Source organism: Scyliorhinus torazame, chromosome 9 (assembly GCF_047496885.1).
Source record: "Scyliorhinus torazame isolate Kashiwa2021f chromosome 9, sScyTor2.1, whole genome shotgun sequence".
NCBI classification, from domain to species: Eukaryota; Metazoa; Chordata; class Chondrichthyes; order Carcharhiniformes; family Scyliorhinidae; genus Scyliorhinus; species Scyliorhinus torazame.
This window is the reverse complement of record NC_092715.1, coordinates 69,226,942-69,248,914: the sequence shown is the minus strand read 5'-3', so window position 1 is coordinate 69,248,914 and position 21,973 is coordinate 69,226,942. Positions and strand designations below refer to the sequence as shown.

The 21,973-nt window shown below is 44.6% G+C and overlaps 1 protein-coding gene across 3 annotated transcripts in view; it reads left to right on the top strand.

Moving 5' to 3' along the window:
• Positions 1 to 1,360: 1,360 nt before the first annotated feature.
• The window catches only part of hexb (hexosaminidase B (beta polypeptide)), a 39,087-nt gene continuing 18,474 nt past the window's right edge, over positions 1,361 to 21,973 (top strand). Inside the window, exons 1-5 of one of the 3 annotated variants that reach the window (XM_072516081.1) lie at positions 1,361 to 1,829; positions 12,213 to 12,278; positions 12,599 to 12,645; positions 14,381 to 14,491; positions 16,325 to 16,426. In XM_072516081.1, coding sequence (XP_072372182.1) covers positions 1,415 to 1,829; positions 12,213 to 12,278; positions 12,599 to 12,645; positions 14,381 to 14,491; positions 16,325 to 16,426 — 741 coding nt within the window. In that variant the 5' untranslated portion in view covers positions 1,361 to 1,414. The remainder of the gene's footprint in view (positions 1,830 to 12,212; positions 12,279 to 12,598; positions 12,646 to 14,380; positions 14,492 to 16,324; positions 16,427 to 21,973) is intronic. The other 2 variants (XR_011949021.1, XM_072516080.1) reach the window with 2 other exon arrangements.

Sequence of the window (21,973 nt, the reverse complement as noted above, 5' to 3'; positions counted from 1 at the left end):
AGAGTACCCAATTCTATTTTGTTCCAATTAAGGGGCAATTTAGCAAGTATGTGATCTGCTGTTTGTTAATGTGGATGGGTTGGTTGGATGCAATTCTGGGCATTCTATTAAATGTGGTGTTCTCCGCTTGCCGACGCCAAAATCCCAAAACGCGCTTGATCGGAGAATAGCTTCCGATGACAAAATCACGGTAGGTGCCTGTTTGATGCCAAATCGGGATGCTCCGGCACCCCGAAAATGGCGTAAATGCATCGCTCGCCAAGCAGGGTTAAAGTACAGCAGGCATATCATTAGCGGGCCTGACACCCTATCCTCAGAGATTCACTGCCTCCGATGGGCTGAGTTCCCGACGGCGTGGTTAACTTGTGGTTTCAAAAGTCGTGAACTTCGTGTCGTGGCTGCTGAACGAGAGGAGGTAGGAAATGGCGTGGAGTGACTGCGGGCAGCCGGCCCGGACACCGGCGGTGGTAGCTGCGGTGGGGGAACCCTGCCAAGGCTGGGGGAGGGGAGGAGGAAGGGGGGTGACAGGCCGAGCAGCCGAGGTGCGCCCCCATAGGACTGCGGCGGTGCCCAGGCACTGACTGCCATTACGGCGGCCATCTTCCTTAGCACCCACTGACCACCCACCTCGGTCCCTGGTCTACACAGTGACACCGGCTGTCTGGGTGCGCACACCCCTGCACCCCAACCCCCCCCCACCCGCCACAGCACGTGCCCCCCTTGCCCCAAACACCCCGCCAATCCGGCCGCCGACCAGCCAGGGCCACACCCTCCACGGCATCCCCCAGTGAGGGCAATGCCAGCCAACGTATCCCTGGCATCAGACCCGGGGGCACCGATGGTGCCGGATACTGACGGGGAGGGTTCAAGACCCACGCAAACTCCACATGTAGTGACCCGGGGCTTGGATCGAACGCAGGTCCTCAGCGCTATGAGGCAGCAGAGCTAACAATAATTATTATTATTACTGGGCCACAGTGCCGCCCCTGGATGCTGCCAATAACATGACAATTTAATAACTGGATGGGCTCTTGAGGGAAATAAACTTGCAGGGCTTTGGCGATTGAACAGGAACTGTGACGGACTCCATGGGCCAAATGGCTTATTTTCTGAGATTTGTTTTTGTTTGATAATGCATTTGGTGGCGCAGAGGGGCTTTGATTTTGTTTTTAGTTTCCGTGGTGTGGCGCAGGAGCCACTTACCAGCGGTCATCCACCCCTCACTGAGCAGGCGCAGTCATCTGAGAAGTAATGGCCCGGCGCTAGGACCCGCCGGGGGTTTGGAGGCCGGGGCCGCCCGGCCGTTGAATGCGGTTTTAAATGTGTCACGTGACCGACAGCTGCTCACATGACCGTCCATGCGCGCCGCCTCTTAAAGCGGAGCGCGAGCCGGCAGTGCCTAGTCTGACAGGAGATGGCGAATCTTGGGAGCCTGTTTGTGCTGCTGCTCCTCCCGCCGGCCTCCGCTCTCGCCGATCGGGCGGAGGACGAGCCCGTGTACCAGCCCGAGATGGGCGACTCTCCCTCCGGCTCGCTCTGGCCATTGCCCAAAAACCTCCACATCAGCCCCGAGTTTTACCGGCTGAGCGGCCACACGTTTCAGATCGTCCACTCGCCCAGCTCCACCGCCGCTGTTGGCTGCTCCCTGCTGGACAACGCCTTCCGCAGATATTTCTACTACATCTTCGGCAGCAACGCGGCCAGGAGAGGTCCCCGGAAGCCGACTGCTAGGCCGAGCCACACCGGGGAGCTGCGTCAGCTGCAGGTCACTATCATCGCCAGTGACCCTGAGTGTAACCGGCATCCCAGCATCACGAGCAACGAAGCTTGTGAGTATTGTTCCGGGGAGAAGGCGGCGGGGTGCACCTGGAAATGACGGCCCGCCCGCCATGTGGGATAGCACAGTAGTTAGCACTGTTGTTTCACAGCGCCAGGTTCTAGGGTTCAATTCCCAGCTAGGATTGGAGTCTGCACGTTCTCCCCGTGTCTGCGTGGATTTCCTCTGGGTGCTCCGTTTCCTCCCACAAGTCCCGAAAGATGTACTGTTAGGTGAATTGGACATTCTGAATTTTCCCCCTGTGTACCCGGACAGGCGCTGGAATGTGGTGACTAGGGGTTTTCACAGTAACCTCATTGCAGACATCGGGAGAACGTGCTTGCAGTGTCAGCATTCGTATCGTGCCTTTCAAGCCTCTGTGACCTCCCAAAGTCTGTTCTAGCCTTTTTAAAAGGGCGAGTTAAAACCGTTTCTTTACTCTTCAAATAATTGCAGACAAATCAGTGGTGGGAAAATTATTGGAAGGAATTGGGGGACAAATAAATCATCTTTGAAAGGGTCCAGAGGCATTCACAAGAATGATCCCTGGAAGGACTCTGGGTCTGTACTCGTTGGAGTTTGGAAACGTGAGGGGGGATCTTATTGAAATTTGCAGGATACTGTGAGGCCTGGATAGAGTGGATGTGGAGAGGCTGTTTCCACGTGTAGGAAAAACTAGAAGCAGAGGACACTATCTCAGACTAAAGGGACAATCCTTTAAAACAGATGTGGAGGGATTTCTTCAGCCCCGTGAATCTGTGACACTCTTTGCTGTGTCTTTAAAACAGAGATAGATACGTTCTTGATTAATAAGAGGACCAGGGGTTATGGGAGAAGGAGGGAGAATGGGGATGAGAAAAATATCAGCCATGATTTAAATGGCAGGGCAGGCTCGATGGGCCGAGTGGCCTAATTCTGCTTTTCTGTTGTGTGGCCTAAAAGTCATATCATGGGAAAGGCACAGATTTATTAAGGGAAGGGTCATCACCTAACTTGTTGGGTTTCTCTTTTGCAGGAGGTAACCGGTGGGGTGTTTGATGTAGTCTACATGGCTTTTACAAGGGTCTTGACATGGTGTCACATGGCAGGCTGGCCAGAAAAAAATTAAACCTTTAGACTTCACGTTGGATCCAAAATTGGTTCAGTGGCAGGAAGCAAAAGTTAATAAGACCATGAGGCATAGAAGTGGAATTGGGCCATTTGGCCCATCGGGTTGCACCACCATTCAATCATGGCTAATAGTTTTCTTATCCTCATAACCCCTGATTCCCTTATTACTTCAAAAACCTATTTATCTCCATCTTAAAGACCCTCAGTGATTGGCCTCCACAGCCTTTGGCGGTGAAGCATTCCACAGATTCACCACCTTCTGGCTGAAGAAATTCCTCCTCATCTGTTTTAAAAGATTGTCCCTTCTGTCTGAGGCTGTGCCCTCGTGTTCTAGTTTCTCCGACTAGTGGAAACCTCCATTCCACGTCCACTCTTATCCAGGCCTCTCCGTATTCTGTAAGTTTCAGTAAGATCCCCCTCCCCCTCATCCTTCTAAACTTCAACGAGTACAGACCCAGAGTCCTCAACAGCTCCTCGTATAACAAGCTCTTCATTGCAGCACGGTAGCATTGTGGATCGCACAGTTGCTTCACAGCTCCAGGGTCCCAGGTTCGATTCCGGTTTGGGTCACTGTCTGTGCGGAGTCTGCACGTTCTCCCTGTGTCTGCGTGGGTTTCCTTCGGGTGCTCCGGTTTCCTCCCACAGTCCAAAGATGTGCAGGTTAGGTGGATTGGCCATGATAAATTGCCCTTGGTGTCCAAAATTGCCCTTAGTGTTGGGTGGGGTTACTGGGTTGTGGGGATAGGGGGGAGGTGTTGACCTTGGGTAGGGTGCTCTTTCCAAGAGCTGGTGCAGACTCGATGGGCTGAATGGCCTCCTTCTGCACTGTAAATTCTATGATTACCTTCTTGCAAAACTCGTCTGGACCGTTTCCAAGGCTGGGGTGGAGGGGGGGGGTGCTTAGTACCATATCTGTTGCTTTTTGTTATGTATATTTTGGACTTTATGGTTCCTACATTAAAGAAGTTTCCAGATTATGCAAAAATAATAGCATTGTGGTTGATGGTGAGGATGAAAACTGCAGACAACAGGAAGATATCAGTGGACTAGTTGGGTGGGCAGAAAGTGGAAAATTGAATTCAATCCAGAGAAGTGTGAGATAATGCATTTGGGGGTGGTAAATAAGGCAAGGGAATGGTCAAAAAATGGTAGGATTTTGAAAAGAAGAGGGACAAAGACTTTAACCACATGTTAACAAGATGGTTAAGATGTTTTCCATTATTAGCGGAGGCATGGAACATAGGAGCAAAGAGGTTATACTAGAACTGTGAACAAAATTCTGGTACAGCTAAGATTACGGCTATGCCATTTAGGGGTGGGCAATAAATGTTGGTCTAGACAGTGATGCTGTCATCCAATGAATGAATACATTTAAAAAAGTTGTGTATAAATATGTTTCATTAGCCAGACGAGTTACCACCACCTGGAAGTTCTCTTCCAAGCCACTCATTATCCTGGCTTGCAAATATATCGCTGTTCTTTCACTGTCACTGGGCCAAAAATCCTGGCTCCCTCCCTCCCTAACTGCAGGGACTGTGGTGGTTCAAGAAGGCAGCTAACCACCACCTTCTCGAGGGATGGGAAACAAATGCTGGCCTAATGAGCAATGCCCACATCCTGTACATTTTTAAAAATCAACGCACTTTTGAATAACACCCACACCGCTGAGTCAGAAAACTGTCAATTGCAATGCCATCACTGAGCCATAGCTGATAATCCCGGCGGATTGAAAATTAGCAAACGTGACACCACTGTTTAAAAAAGGAGGTAGGCAGAAAGTGGGTAATTATAGGCCAGTTAGCCTAACTTCGGTAGTAGGGAAGATGCTGGAATCTCATCAAGGAAGAAATAGCGAGGCATCTGGATGGAAATTGTCCCATTGGGCTGACGCAGCATGGGTTCATAAAGGGCAGGTCGTGCCTAACTAATTTAGTGGAATTTTTTGAGGGCATTACCAGTGCGGTAGATAACGGGGAGCCAATGGATATGGTATATCTGGATTTCCAGAAAGCCTTTGACAAGGTGCCACACACAAGATTGCTGCATAAGCTAAAGATGCATGGCATTAAGGGTGAAGTAGTAGCATGGATAGAGGATTGGTTAATTAATAGAAAGCAAAGCGTGGGGATTAATGGGTGTTTCTCTGGTTTGCAATCCATGGCTAGTGGTGTCCCTCAGGGTTCAGTGTTGGGCCCACAATTGTTCACAATTTACATAGATGATTTGGAGTTGGGGACCAAGGGCAATGTGTCCAAGTTTGCAGACGACACTAAGATAAGTGGTAAAGCAAAAAGTGCAGAGGATACCGGAAGTCTGCAGAGGGATTCGGTTAGGTTAAGTGAATGGGCTAGTCTGGCAGGCGGAATACAATGTCGACAAATATGAGGTTATCCGTTTTGGGAGGAATAATAGCAAAAGGGATTATTATTTAAATAAAATATTAAAACATGCCGCTGTGTAGAGAGACCTGGGTGTGCTAGTGCATGAGTCGCAGAAAAGTTGGTTTACAGGTGATTTAAGAAGGCAAATGGAAGTTTGTCCTTAATTGCTAGAGGGATGGAGTTTAAGACTAGGGAGGTTATGCTGCAACTGTATAAGGTGTTAGTGAGGCCACTCCTGGAGTATTGTTCAGTTTTGGTCTCCTTGCCTGAGAAAGGACATACTGGCGCTGGAGGGTGTGCAGAGGAGATTCACCTAGGTTAATCCCAGACCTGAAGGGGTTAGATTACGAGGAGAGGTTGAGTAGACTCTGACTGTACTCGTTGGAATTTAGAAGGATGAGGGGGGATCTTATAGAAACATATAAAATTATGAAGGGAATAGATAGGATAGATGTGGGCAGGTTGTTTCCACTGGCGGGTGAAAGCAGAAGTAGGGGGCATAGCCTCAAAATAAGGGGAAGTAGATTTAGAACTGAGCTTAGGAGGAACTTCTTCACCCAAAGAGTTGTGAATCTATGGAATTCCTTGCCCAGTGAAGCAGTTTTTAAGATAACGATAGATAGTTTTTTGAAGAATTAAGGGTTATGGTGTTTGGGCCAGTTAGTGGAGCGGAGTCCAAAAAAGATCAGCTACGATCTCATTGAATGGCGGAGCAGGCTCAAGTGGCCAGATAGCCTACTCCTGCTCCTAGTTCTTATGTTCTTATATTATCCCAACCTGTTAATAATAATAATAGTCTTTTATTGTCACAAGTATGAAGTTACTGTGAAAAACCCCTAGGTGCCACATTCCGGCACCTGTTTGGGTGAGCCAGTACAGGAATTTAACACTCGCTGCTGGCCTTGTTCTGCATTACAAACCAGCTGTTTGGCCCACTGAGCTAAACCGGCCCATGTTTCAAGTGAATGTATTTTTGGATCTTATTATAAGTGAGGTAGTTTGAACTACATTGCCACAGTGACACTATCTTGGGAACTGGCATTGATCACTCACTGAGCAACCTTCCAAGTTTTAAAAGCAGCTCATGGATGCTGGAAATTTGAAACAAAATGCTATAAAAACTATGCAGGCCTGGCAGTACCTGTGGAGCTATGTTTTGAGCTGTATTTGACCCTTCAGAACCCTTGTGTTTTGCCAATTTTGGGAAGTTGCTTCAGTGTGGTATTTTTGAGCCTATCGCGCTATTGCCTATTTAGAGTGATGTATGTTACCTTTTTAAAGAGGAATAAAAGACTGGGGAGAGGTCCTTGAAGAAAATTCTGGTCCATCTGCATTCTTTTAAAACACACCCAGCTCACTTGTATTGGTGTTATGATTCGATCGCCTCTTGGCCTTTTGTGCAATGATAATCGTTGCAGGAAAATCACTGATTCAAAAAGCAGATTGCTCAGTGTAGCCTAGCGTGGATTCTCTTGGGGTGTTTCTGGCTCTTTGACTATCCAGGAGGGTGTCATTAGTACAGAGATAGGACATTTAGATGCTCCAGGCTGTTTTGCCATTCTGCTGCATTATGGTACCTTATTTACATTGCCTTTGCTGTTTTTCATTCCTTGATGTGTAGGAAGGGTATCATCTTCGAAGTCCCAAGGGATTAGATGGGCAATTGCTGTGTGGGTAAGAAGTCTGTTAAATGAGAGGTTAATGTTTTTTAGATTGGAAGGAACTGTGCAGTCATTTTCTCCCAGAAGTCCTGTTCAAACTACTCCTCTGGTACATCTCATGCTCTTCCCTGCATTGACCTTTACATACCACAATATTTCCCCACTCACTTTGTAACTTTTTGCTCCTATTTACAGACCTGCTGTGCTTGCCAACAGCGGCATCTATAGACTATTCTCTTATCCTTTTATCCTAGTAATTTTAATATAAATGATGAGCTGATGTAAAGGTCTGAGGAAAAACCTCTGGGAAACACACAATCCACAAATCCCAGCACGGTAGCACAATGGAGAGCACTGTTGCGTCACAGTGCCAGGAACCCGGGTTTGATTCCTGCTTGTGTCACTGTCTGTGCGGAGTCTGCACTTTCTCCCTATGTCTGCGTAGGTTTCCTCCGGTTTCCTCCCACAAGTCCCAAAAGACGTGCTGTAGGTGAATTGGACATTCTCGGGGAGATTGGATGGGGGGGTTCCAGGGATGGCGGAGAGCAGGGATGGAGAGGATGGGTATGTGTTCATAGAGGGGAGTATGAGGGAGCTAGAGGAAAAGTTTGGGCTGGTGAGGGGAAACTAATTCCGGTGCGGGACTTCCTTCGTAAACAGGTGGCAATCTTCCTGTTCCTACCGCTGAGGGGGATTCAGGACGGTAATTTCCAGAGGGTGGGTAGGGGAGGGGAGCGTTTCGGACATCTATAAGGAGCTTATGGGGTCGGAGGAGATGCAGACCGAGGAGCTGAAGTGTAAGTGGGAGGGGGAGGTGAGATAGAGGATGGTTTATGGGCGGACGCGTTGAGTAGAGTCAACGCGTATGCAACATGTGCCAGCCTCCGCCTGATACAATTTAAGCTTGTGCACCGGACTCCCATGACAGTGGCCCGGATGATCAGATTCTTTGGGGTGGAAGACAGGTGCACAAAATGTGCGGAAGGACCAGCGAACCATGTCCATATGTTTTGGACATGTCCAAAGCTTCGGGGATTTTGGCAGGGGTTTGCGGATGTCATGTCCAAGGTTTTAAAAATAAGGGTGGCGCTGGGTCCAGAGGTGGCGATTTTCGGGGTGTCGGAAGATCCGGGAATCCAGGAGGAGAAAGAGGCAGATGTTCTGGCCTTTGCTTCCCTGGTAGCTCGGAGATGGATACTATTGGCATGCAGGGACCCAAAGCCCCCGAAGTTGGATACCTAGCTATCTGACATGGCTAGCTTTCTCTGTCTGGAGACAATTAAGTTCGCCTTGCGAGGTTCACTGTTGGGGTTAATCGTCCGCAGACAAGGGGGGGGGGGGGGAGAGAAAGGAGTAGTTTAGGTTAGACTAGGGGGGTAATAAGGGTGGGACCTGTATGTAAGGTAAACGGTTTTTGCACTATGTATATGGTTTCATGTATCTTGTCTATTTTGTTGTTGTTTCTATACCAAAAATACCTCAATAAAATGTTTATTTTTTAAAAAATGGCTCCCAACCTGTGCCTCGGTCCAACTGTGGTCTTTCATTCACCCCCCTCCCCCCCCCCCCCCCCCCCCCCCAAAAAAATCTTTTGTGTGGAACCTTATTAAATGCGTACTGAAAATCTATGTCTTGGTACAAAGAAAACTACAGCACAGAAACAGGCCCTTCGGCCCTCCAAGCCTGCGCCGACCATGCTGCTGTCTAAACTAAAATCTTCTACGCTTCTGGGGCCTGTATCCCTCCATTCCCATCCTATTCGTATTTGTCAAGATGCCCCTTTAAACGTAACTATCGTCCCTGCTTCCACCACCTCCTCCGGCAGCGAGTTCCAGGCACCCACTACCCTCTGTTTTTAAAATAAAAATTGCCTCGTATCTCCTCTAAACCTTGTGCCTCGCACCTTAAACCTATGCGCCCTAGTAATTGACCCCTCTACTACCCTGGGGGGAAAAATCCCTGACTATCCACTCTGTCTATGCCCCATATAATTTGTAGACCTCTATCAGGTCACTCCTTAACCTCCTTCGTTCCAGTGAGAACAAACTGAGTTTATTCAACCTCCTCATAGCTAATGCCCTCCATATCAGCTAATGCCCTTCATACCAGGCAATATCCTGGTAAATCTCTTTGCACCCTCTAAAGCCTCCACATCCTTCTGGTAGTGTGGCGACGAGAATTGAACACTATACTCCCCAAGTGTTGCCTAACGAAGGTTCCATAAAGCGGCAACATGACTTGCCAATTTTTATACTCCATGCCCCGGCCAATGAAGGCAAGCATGCTGTATGCCTTCTTGACTATCTTCTCCACCTGTGTTGCCCCTTTCAGTGACCTGTGGACCTGTACACCTAGATCTCTCTGACTGTCAATACCCTTGAGGTTCTACCATTCACTGTATATTCCCTACCTATATTAGACCTTCCAAAATGCATTACCTCCCATTTGCCCAGATTAAACATTTACCCTAACTCCATCTGCCATCTCTCCGCCCAAGTTTCCAAACTATCTAAATCCTGCTGTATCCTCTGACAGTCCTCATCGCTATCCGCAATTCCACCAACCTTTGTGTCGTCTGCAAACTTACTAATCAAACCAGTTACATTTTCCTCCAAATCCATTTATACATACTACAAACAGCAACGGTCCTAGCACTGAACCCTGCGGAACACCACTAGTCACAGCCCTCCAATCAGAAAAACACCCTTCCATTGCTGCTCTCTGCCTTCTATGACCTAGCCAGTTCTGCATCCATCTTGCCAGCTCACCTCTGATCCCGTGTGACTTCACCTTTTGTACCAGTCTGCCATGAGGGACCTTGTCAAAGGCCTTACTGAAGTCCGTATAGACAACATCCACTGCCCTACCTGCATCAATCATCTTTGTGACCACCTCGAAGCTATCAAGTTAGTGAGACACGATCTCCCCTTCACAAAACCGTGCTGCCTCTCGTTTATACGTCCACTTGCTTCCAAATGGGAGTAGATCCTGATGAGCTGATAAAGTTGCAGCTTTTAAAGTAATTGGCTCAACTAACTTTAGTTTGTTGTTCAGGTTGGTAATGCCACGGCATGGGAAACCGAATCCTTGACCTACATTGGCTTCACTGTGATACTTGAGGAATAATGCATTGTTGGAAGTGCCAACTGAGGCCCATTCTGGAAGAATCTATGGCACTTTCAGCAGGGTTCACCCTATATTCTTGAAACAAAATAGGATCTAGTTATTTATTTGCCAATGTGAGATAAATTGGCTGCTCAATTCTCAATTTGCCTATGTCAAGTGAGAAGTCAGAAATAATTTTCTGTAAAAAGAAAGACTTGTGTTTTTATATAGTACTTTTCACAAAAAGTCATTGGCCAGCACGATTAAGGAAAATACCAAGGCTCTTTATACATATATAAAGAGCAATGGTTTGATTAGTAAGTTTGCGGTCTACACAAAGGTTCATGGAATTGCGGATAGTGATGAGGACCGTTGGGATATAGATCAGTTGGAGACTTGGGTGGAGAGATGGCAGATGGAGTTTATACCGGATAAATGTGAGGTAATGCATTTTAGAAGATCTAATACAGATGGGAAATATACAGTAAATGGCAGAACCCTTGGGAGTATTCATGGGGGATCTGGGTGTACTGCACAGTAGCACAGTTGCTTCACAGCTCCAGGGTCTCTGGTTCGATTCCCGGCTTGGATCACTATCTGTGCAGAGTCTGCATGTTCTCCGTGTCTGCGTGGGTTTCCTCCGGGTGCTCCGGTTTCCTCCCACAGTCCAAAGATGTGCAGGTTAGGTGGATTAGCCATGTAAAATTGCTCTTGGGTGTCCAAAAAGGTTAGATGTGGTTACTGGGTTAGGGGGATAGCGTGGAGGGAAAATACCAAGGCTCTTTATATGTAAAGAGCAATAGGGTTGGCCCACTCGAGGACAGGGGAGGGAATCTATGCATGGAGCCAGAGGAAATGGGTGGAGGTATTAAATGGATACTTTGCGTCCAGGGGCTTGGTGGATGAGTCTGTGGAAGGGGGGTGCTCTTCCAAGGGCTGGTGCAGACTTGACCTAATGGCCACCTTCTGCACTAAATTCTATGATACAGGTACAGATCACTGAAAGTGGTAAGGCAGGTGGAGAAGGTAGTCAAGAAGGCATACGGCATGCTTGCCTCCATCGGCCGGGACATTTGAGTTTTAAAAATTGGCAAGTCGTGTTGCCGTTTTATGGAACCTTAGTTAGGCTGCACTTGGGAATATAGTGTTGTGGAGGCTTTGGAGAGAGTACAGAAAAGATTTACCAGGATGTTGCCTGGTATGGAGGGTATGAGCTGTGCGGAGAGTTTGGAGAAACTTGGTTTGTTCTCACTGGAATGATGGAGGTTGAGGGGTGACTTTGATAGTAGTGTAAAAGATTGAGGGGCATGGACAGAATGGGTAGTCAGAAGCTTTTTCCCAGGGTGGAAGAGTCAATTACTAGGGGGCAAGGTTCAAAGGAGATGTATGAGGCAAGTGTTTTTTAAAAAAAAAAAATACAGTGGGAGCCTGGAACTCGCCGGGTGAGGTAGTGAAAGCCAATACGATAGTGACTTTTAAGGGCGTCTGGACAAATCCATGAATAGGATGGAATAGAGGGATATGGTCCCCGGAAGTATCGAGGGTTTTAGTTCAGATGGGCAACATGATTGGTGCAGGCTTGGAGGGCCTGTTCCTGTTCTGTAATTTTCTTTGTTCTTTTCATGCCCACTGAACATCTCTGAAGTTCTTTTGAAATGTTGTCACTAGTTGTGTAGGAAATGTGACGGCCAAATCACATGCAGCAAATTCTCAAATGGCAGTTTGATAATGACTAGATAATCTGTTTGTGGTGTTGATGGAAAGATAAATATTGGCTTTGACACCAGAGTTAACTCCCCTGTTCTTATTGTCATAGGACCAATTATATCCACCCAAACCGGTAAATGAGGCCTCTGTTTAATTTCTCATCTGAAGGTTGGCACCTCCCAATGATGCAGCACTCAGCAGTCAATACTACACCAAGCGTCAGCCTTTTGTGCTGATGTTCTGGAGTGGGATTTAAACCTAGAATGTTAGCAAGTATACCACCAGCTGACCAAGCTTTTTGAAGTTACCCAAGAGTATGTTAATTTGCCACATAAATTAAGGATATTTATGTGTAATCAAATTGTTCTGCTTTCTTTGGTCAGAATCTGACAGATTTTTGTCTACTTGTATTTTTATATTTGTTTTTTTTAGATGAAATCAGTGTTACTCAACCTGTAGCTTCTCTGAAATCAGAAAATGTGTGGGGTGCACTGCGAGGTAAGTGATGGAAGGATTGCGGCAATTAGCAACTTTGTATTTCAAACGGAACAGGATGGCACATGTAAACTAATTGTACCCATTCCCTTATTATGGATGCAGCATTATACCACCTAACTATTATTGAATGTGACATCTGGGATCAATTAGTAAATTTGTATCGAATGGTTAACTGAAGTTTAAACTGTTCAGTGTGGGAGAAAATCAAATCCCCCATGTCAGAACAATGTTTTTACTGCTAGTTCGACAACTAAACTGTCAATTGACTTTGATAATTAAAATATATATATATATATTCATGCAATTAAAATTTGTTTCAGGATTGGAGACCTTCAGCCAGTTGGTTTATGAGGATGAATATGAAACTGTAAGCTATTTTCAGAGTTCTGATTTCTGGACATTTAATAGTTTTTCCTTTGCTCTTTGTTAAAATATTGCACAAATAATAGGTTGGCACACCAATTGTGCAGTAACTTGGCGTTCTTCAAGTATAGACCTTATTGGAAAGGTTTATTTAACTAAGCAATAGAAGCTTAGACAAATTAGCCAGCATCTGTTGTGCTGCAAACTGCTGAGCATGATTCATTTGAATACCAACTACAGAATTGATACGTTGCCTTTGTTTCTTGAACTAAAGGTTACATGTTAACCCTATATTGTAATTCTCCACTTTTCTAAAGAACTTGCTGATGTGTGGCTTATCATTATGTGGGGTCTCTTATCCATGTTTGTCTTTTTACATGTTGATTTGGAATCTGGCTCTAGAGATCACCACAGTAAATGGAAAAATAACCAGTTTAAAATGTTCTGTATGGATTTACCAAATGGTAGAAAAAGAGCAATTTCTGCTCTTACCTTTGGGGAAATATGAGGGTAAATAGCACTGTTCCCTGTAAGCTGCAACAACCAAAGGTTCCCATGCACGCCATGGACAAGTTGACCCTTAAGCTGTTGTGCATTTTTGAGTGTGCATAAAAGGTTTAAGGGCTGCAAAAATCACCTGGGCTACAAAAAAAAGGCATGTTAGCGAATAGCCATGGACCTGAATCTTCGTTCCTTCTTGTTCCTTTCCTTTAGATTTGAATTTGTTCTTCTGAGCCATATGATTCCTGCTATATTATTGGCTTATGTTGCACCAGAAAGAAGATATCTTGCTGTTCATTGACTGATACACATCTAGAGGAGGAAGTGGTGTAATGGTATTGTCAATGGACTATAGAGACCCAGAGTACTCTGGTGTCCCAGGTTCAAATCCCGCTGGAAATGGTGAAATTTGAATTCAATAAAAATCTGGAATTGAAAGTCTAATGATGACCATGAAACCGTTGCCAATTGTCATAAAAAACCATCTAGTTCACTAATGTCTTTTTTTAGGGCATGAAATCTGCCATCCTTCTCTGGTCTATATGTGACTCTAGACCCACAGCAATGTGGTTGATTCTTAACTGCCCCTCCAGGGCAATTGGGGATGGGCAATAAATGCTGGCACAGCCTGCGACACCCATGTCCCATGAACAATTTTTTTTTTAAAATCCTCTGGAACTAACTACCTTGCCTTAAAGCTATGTTGGTGGTTTGAGCAATTACTCCAGGGACAGTGCAAGAATTTTGATGTCCAGGGTGGAAGCCTGCTATTTCCTTTCAAATTGCTGGACTCTGGTGTGGTGAAGATACTCCCAGCATTGCCACTTTTTTCAGGCATAAGACTACAAACCCTGGACAATGAATTACATCAAATAAGCACACCCATACAACTTTAAAATAATAGTGGGTGGGGTGATGAGTCATACAAATTAAAATAATATTAGGTGGGGTGATGAATAAAATTTATTATGAATAATTGCTTGCAATGACTATAATGTGGCTGGATTTGCCTCACTTTGGGAACATTGCACAATTTGTAATTTTTGAACATGCACTAGTCTAAGTGCGTGTGTCTTTTCTCTTCCACCCCCAATCTTGAATGAAACTACATGTTCTGTGTGAAGAGTGTATATTCAGTAACTGTTAATATTCTGAAGATTATAAATGGCAGGAAGTTTCAAGCTTCTTCACGGGTGGAAAAATTGATCTGCCATTCAAAATGCATTCTCCTCTTTCAGATTCTCATTAATAAAACTGAGGTTATGGATGCTCCAAGATTCGCTCACAGAGGAATTTTACTTGATACGTCTCGGCACTATTTACCTCTTAAAGTAATCCTTGAAACCTTGGTAAGAAGCCCTAGTGAGTGAATACTATTAGTGTCATTAACACTGCAATGAAGTTACTGTGAAAATCCCCTAGTCGCCATACTCCGGTGCCTGTGAGTGATTATAATGATCTTAATTAGTGTCGTTAACACTGCAATGAAGTTACTGTGAAAATCCCCTAGTCGCCACACTCTGGAGCCTGTTCGTGTACACTGAGAATTCCGAATGTCCAATTCACCTAATAGCATGTCTTTCGGGACTTGTGGGGAGGAAAACGGAGCACCCGGACGAAACCCACACAGACATGGGGAGAACGTGCAGACTCTGCATAGACAATGATCCAAGTGGGAATCGAACCTGGGCACTGTGAAGCAACAGTGCTAACCACTGTGCTACCATGCCATCCCTGTGTATGCAAAGAGAAATTGTTTATAATTCACCATCCAGAAACTTTGTTTGAAGCTAAAGCGAATAGCACCTAAATCTAAAATGGAAATCAAAAATGCTGAAAATGTACAGCATATCTGCTTATTTCTTGAAGGTGGGTTAACTGAAGTAGTTCACTGGTCCATTTTGGATCTATTGAAAATCTTCAACCTGCAATATTAATTTTTGTTGTTTTTGTTTTCTTCCCCTTTGGTTGTTAATAGAAGCATGGAATAGCATAGATATTTGGCCCATCCCCTCCTTCAACTAATGGAAATAGTCTTTTATTTGTGTTTTGTGAACCCTTCATGATTTTAATCATCATCTCTATCAAATCTCCATAAGAGTTGGCAGCATGGTGGCGCAGTGGTTAGTGCTGCTGCCTCACGGCGCTGAGGTCCCAGGTTCGATCCCGGCTCTGGGTCACTGTCCATGTGGAGTTTGCACATTCTCCCTGTGTTTGTGTGGGTTTCGCCCCACAACCCAAAAGATGTGCAGGATAGGTGGGTTGGCCACGCTAAATTGCCCCTTAATTGGAAAAAAATGAATTGGGTACTCTAAATTTAAAAAAAAAAAATCTCCATAAGAGCAGAGACGAGAAAAACCCAGCTGCTCCAGTCTATTCATTTAACAGCAATTTGTATCCTACCTAAATTGGGCATAATAATTTGCTGCGTTCTATGTGGGTTTAGTATAACCTCTATAAATATTAAACCCACAGGAATACTTGTCCCTTTTTAGTTATCCGAAGTGTCTAAATATATAATTTCAAAATCATGGAATATGCATTTTGTACTTGTACTAAACCGTTTTCTGAGCCAAGTAATTAGCACCCATGCTATACTTTAGAATGTTTTTAAAACAAAAATGAAATGAAAATCGCTTATTGTCACAAGTAGGCTTCAAATGAAGTTAGTGAAAAATCCCTAGTCGCCACATTCCGGAGCCTGTTCGGGGAGGCTGTTACGGGAATCGAACGGTGCTGCTGGCCTGCCTTGGTCTGCTTTCAAAGCCAGCAATTTAGCCCTGTGCTAAACAGCCCCTAGACAGCTATTGAATTTGTGTACTTACTGTGCTCCAAAAGTGACGAAAGATTACAAAGAAAATGGCAATTAATGACTGACTCAAGTGATTCCAAGACCATTGTGATACAAGCAAATTACTGTGGATGCTGGAATCTGAAACAAAAACCCAAAATACTGGACAATCTCTAACGGCATCTGTGGAGAGAAAAGGAGCTAACATTTTGAACCTAAATAACTCTTTCTCAAAGCTGTGATACTAGCCAGTTCTGTCATCTCGTCTTTATTAGTTATAGCCTTTTTAAAAAGTTAAATAGTCTTCTGTGCTAATGTCTGTATTTAAAAAAAATTATAATAAACAGTAAGTTGACTCTAAGCTACTTAACATTTTATTATTTTTCTTCAGGATGCTATGTCATTCAATAAGTTTAATGTTTTCCATTGGCATATTGTGGATGACCCATCATTCCCTTATCAAAGTATCACCTTTCCTGAGCTTAGTGCACAGGTTAGTAAAGATATTTTACCTATATTATAACCATATGAATGCAGCTTCTGGATTCAAAGTGATTTGAACACCCAATTTAGTAATGTATATAACATACAAAAACATTTGTGCCACAAAGCTTATGGAACTCGGAATAGATTGCAAAGACATTGGAGGAAACTGATTCTGTTCTGACCAGCTTGGTGCTCCAGACCAGCATCTATCTAACCTAGACTTTGGATTCTTAAGAGTTGGGTATACATATAATTCAGCGTGATGGTATAAAACTTCTGCTCTTGTAGACTTGCCAAGTTATTACTTTACTAATTAAACTTATTACTTTACTGAACCAAGTTATTAATCTGAGCCGATAATGTGGAAATTCCTATTGGGGATAGAAATTGTCGTATTAGGCAGAGGTTTATGTGATCAATTTTAAAATTGAAATCTGCAATTTGTTTTGTTTTTGTTTGTTGGGTTTGTAATTTATCTAAGTCGATACTAGTGAATTATGTCTGGAAAGCCACTGCCATAGAAGTATCCAAATCCATCTAATTTTACCTGATTTTGTGTACACAGTCTGTATAGATACTAAACACTGGTTAGTTAGCATTAAAGCCTGGAGATGGTGAAGTGTGCATAATGGTTCTGTTGAATACAGTACTGGTTCACTTTAAGGCCACCATTATGACTTCTGGCTAGTAAAACTGCAGTCATGGGATTTTAAAAAAATATATATTTTATTCCAAACACACGAGACATGAACATAGTACATAGTTTGTTCAATTTTTCCACCCCCTTCAAACAATTTCCTTCAGCATGGACAAAAACGCCTCCACCACACACAACCCCTAAATTCTCCAGCCTGAGAAATTCATTCAATTCTCCCAGGCAAGCCATGACCCCTGGTGACGCTGCTGACCTCCAGTTCAATAATATCTATTGCCGGGCAATCTAAGGCAAAGGCCACAACATTGGCCCCCTTCGCGTGCACATGATTTGTGTGTTCAGTGCTGATCCCCGCCCTCGTTAGTGGCACTGTGCACTTTACTTTCTCTGGGCAATTTGCATGTTTATCTTCTATTGCAAGGCAACTTAATTTCAATTATAACCATGATTGGGCAAACAGAATAGTTGTCATTAAAGCAGAACATGCTGGATAGATTCAGCGGGTCCAGCAGCATCTGTGAAGAAAGAAACATTAGCTTTTTGAGTTCAAATGATTTCAGAGCTAAAGAGGGCAAAACATGATGGATTTTATACTGTTAGGGATGAAGCAAAAAGGCCAGGGATATGCAGGAGCTCAGGAGTGACCGATGGCCCTGTGGGGGTGGGTGGGACACCATATTGGATTAAAAAGGGGGTCAAGATAGAGGAGAGAGTTCATGGTCTTGAGTGTCTAGTTGGAAAATGAGGTGCTGTTCCTGCAGTTTGCATTGGGCTTCACTGGAACATTGCAACAGACTATGGACAGATATGGGCATGAGAGCAAGATGGTTGAATTTAAATGGCAAGTGACAGGGAAGTTTCTCCCCAATGTAGAGGAAATTGTATTGGGAGCAGTGAATACAATAGACCAACTAATACAGTGCATGTGAAATGCTGCCTCACCTGAAAGGAGTGTAATCAGTGGTGAGAAGTTAGGGGCAGGTGTTGCACTTTCTGTGATTACAAGGAAAAGATGATGGAGTGGAATAGTTTGTCTTTGTTTGGTTAGTTGGAACATACCCTGGACCAACCTTGCCAACAGTGTTATGTGGGGTGATGTATGAAAATGGAGAAAGATATATATGTTCAGGATTGGGGCCGTGCGAGGGATGACTGCTTGGTTTGGTGGGCAACCATGGTTGGAACAAACAACTGAGCCAATTGCCCCTATCTCGGTGTCAAAATCCAAGAGCTCCTTGGACTTGAGGTGTGTTAGGAAAATAAAGGTAATTTTAAGGGATTTATATTTGTAATGGGGAAAAAAATAGAAATAAGGTTAAGTGGGTTTAATTTAATGTTTCTGTGCCTGGAAGGAAAAAAACATTAGTTCGCTTCATGCTGGACAAAGGTGTTTGCATGTGTGGGGGTTGGTTTCAAGTCCAGCTGTGATTCTATTGTGCTTGGAGAGGGTTGAGCATAAAAATAAATAAATGCCGAGAGTAGAATAAGCTGTTGCTGAGCAACTGGGACCTTGTCAGGTAAAGATGCCTTTCAGTTTTAATTTATGGACAATGGGGAAACTGGTGTTATGTGAGGGAAATATTAGGAAATTGAGTCCAGAAATGAGACCTCAATGTAGTAGGCAATTTAGAGATTAGATAGACTGAGGGGCGGGCGGTGTTGCTAGCACAAGCGTCTAGAGGGATATGCCCACACTTGGCTGAGTTACGTTGTCCCAGCCAGACGTAAACTCATTAATGAATATACAGATGTCTCCGATCCATTGTACTTTGGAACAGGGCAGCACAGTAGCATAGTGGTTAGCACTATGGCTTCACAGCTCCAGGGCCCCAGGTTCAATTCCTGGCTTGGGTCACTGTCTGTGCGGAGTCTGCACGTTCTCCCTGTGTGTGGGTTTCCTCCGGGTGCTCCGGTTTCCTCCTACAGTCCAAAGATATGCAGTTTGGGAGGATTGGCTATGCTAAATTGCTCCTTAGTTTCCAAAAGATTAGGTGAGGTTACGGGGATAGGGTGGAGGCGTGGGCTTAAGTAAGGTGCTCTTTTAAAGAGCTGGTGCAGACTCGATGGGCTGAATGGCCTCCTCCTGCACTGTAAATTCTATGGAACATTGCTGTCTGACCAACTATTAGCCCATTGCAGAGTCTGATGGCCTCTGACTGTCAATGGGAGGTTAGTTGCATATCAGTAGAAAGGCTCAGTTCAGTTCTTTTGTGTAAATGGGAGTGGGCAATCAAACCGCCAAGATAACTTGAGTTCAAGCCTGGAAACTCCAACAGAATACTTTTGAGAGGCTGGCCAGAGCTTAGCGAGAGAAAAATTGCTGCTCTGAACAGTTGGAGGAGAAGGCTTTGGAAATTAACGGAGAGAGGTCATGAAACTTGCCACCGACACAGGCTTCGGAAAATGCCTTTGATCAAATGTCCCCAACAGAAGAAAAACTGTTTCTTAAATGCAAGTATTGCCTTTGCTTGCTTAAGTGGAAAGAAAGCTGCATGTAAAGTGTGGTTTAATGGGAACTAGTGTGTTAAGGTTAAGAAACTACATCTAATCCGTTGGTGTTGAAGAGTCTAAGTTTAAATATTTGTTTTATTTTATTTTATATTTTAAAATAGCCAAGTAATGCACTGTTTCTTATATCATCACTCCTGGAACAAATTGATCTTTCTGCACTGTCTTAAAGCTGGCTGGTTCAGTCTCTTATCCATGGTTGAGAGCTGACTGGGCGTCTGTAACATCGGACACTGGGGAGTGAACCTTTCAACTCTGACAGGACAAGGGAGTTGCAAAGATGCAAGCTTCCTAAAGAACAAGATACAATCCAAATTACCAAGGAATTGGGATAAAAAGAACATTTTTAAGACTCCAGTTAAGTGAGCAGTGAACAAGGTATTATTACGAAGAATTCGAGGAAGAGTAAAGTGAGTCTGTGAAGAGTCAATTTTTAAGTGGGGCAACAGCTTTCAGAGATGAATCAAACATTTGATGCCATTTTTACAGTTGGGTATCAAGAGTTTGCATAACAGTCAAGGCAAAAGTCCTAAAGGGGTTGGTGTAAAATCCTCGACTGGATTCACTGTCATTTGGGAAAACCTAGTCTCTATTTCAGAATGCAAACTGCTAAGGGAAAGCATTATTATGAGAAGATTTTTAAAGTGAGTTTTTGGGAGTGGAGTTTGGAAACTTGCATGACCACCTGGGGGGAATTCTGAGGAGAGGAGAAATTAACAGACACTAACTTGGTTCAGAGCAAAGTGCATGTATTTGACCACTGATAACTTTTGTACTTAAAGGGGTCTTGTGTCATGAGTCCATAGCATCTTAAAATGTAGTCTATAATGTAGTTAATCTTAGAATCTGTGTAATTGGTTAGCTATGGGGGAAGTAAAGTAATAATTGTATAATCCAACTTTTCATGTTTCTTTTTCTTAACTAATTAGTGGCCTTGTGACTCTCCCTCCACTTAAGTTACGGACTTTTGAGCCAAGATTTCATTCCAAAACTTCCCGTCCATTATAATAGAAAACTGGTTTATGCAGATGGTCAGTAGAAAAGATGCTAAGAGTTTCGGTCAAAACAGCTCTGGATCGTCCTGGAGAGCTGAACTTTGGTATCTGACGTGGTCTACTCCAATTTGGCAATAATGGTTAACATGGAAAGTAGAAGTAGGCCATTTGGCCCATCCACTCTGCTCACCCATTCAAGGTGATCATGGTTGTGATCCTCTCTCTCCTCCTACCCATGATGACTAGTATTGAGGAATCTAATGCGTTCAGTGACTCCACAGCCTTGTGGTAGAAAATTCCACAGGTTCACCATCCTCTGAGTGAAGAGGTGTCTCCTCCTCCTTTTAGTCCTAAACGGCCTACTGCATAATCTAAGACACTGACCCCTTGTTCAGGGATATCTTCCCTGCATTTTAGTCTGTCCAACTGTTAGAATTTTGTTTCATTTGAGATGCCCCCTCATTCTTGACTCCAGTGAATAAAGGCCGAGTCAACCTAATCTCTCCTTGTAAGACAATCCTGCCATCCCAGGAATCCGTCTGGTGAACCTTCACTGCACTCCCTCTGGCAAGTATATCCTTTCTTGGATAAGGAGACCAAAATGCACACACTGCTCCAGGTGTAGCTTCACCAAGGCTTTGCACAGCTGCAGTAAGACATCCTTGTTCCTGTACTGCATTCCTCTTTTAATGAAGGCCAATGTAACATTTGACTTCCTAACTACTCAAGTGCAGCAAGGAGCCCCCCCCCCCCCCCCTATCTCTGTAACCCCAGCTAACTTGCACATCTTTTGGACTGAGGAAACCAGAGCACCTGGAGGGAACCCACACAGATACTGGGAGAACTTGTAAACTCCACACAGACCGTTGAGGTCAAAATTGAACCCGGGTCCCTGGTGCTGTGAGGAAGCTGTGCTAATCACTGTCACCGTGCTGTATTTCCCTTTGATTAATGAAGATGGGAGCCATTGAGCAACACTATATCCTGTTACCTGGAACATATAATTCTTATCCCAATGTTCCTAAAGTCTCCATGACTTTGCCCCTCTTTTTGTAACGTTGGTGTAGTCTCACAACAGATTGAAATCTCTGGCCTCGTCCCAGAGTAGGTGGCCTTGTTTTTGACCCTCCAATTTGATGGCTGTGCCTCAGTTGAAACTTCTGTACCCTATTTGCAGTGGATAGCAACATCAAAATTGTAACTATTTTTTCCTTTCTGTGTAGCCCAGGATCATGGGCGAAATTCTCCCCCAACGGCGTGATGTCCGCCGACTGGCGCCAAAGACGGCGCCAATCAGACAGGCATCGCGCCGGCCCAAAGGTGCAGAATGCTCCGCATCTTTGGCGGACTAGCCCCAACATTGAGGGGCTAGGTCGACGCCGGAGGGATTTCCGCC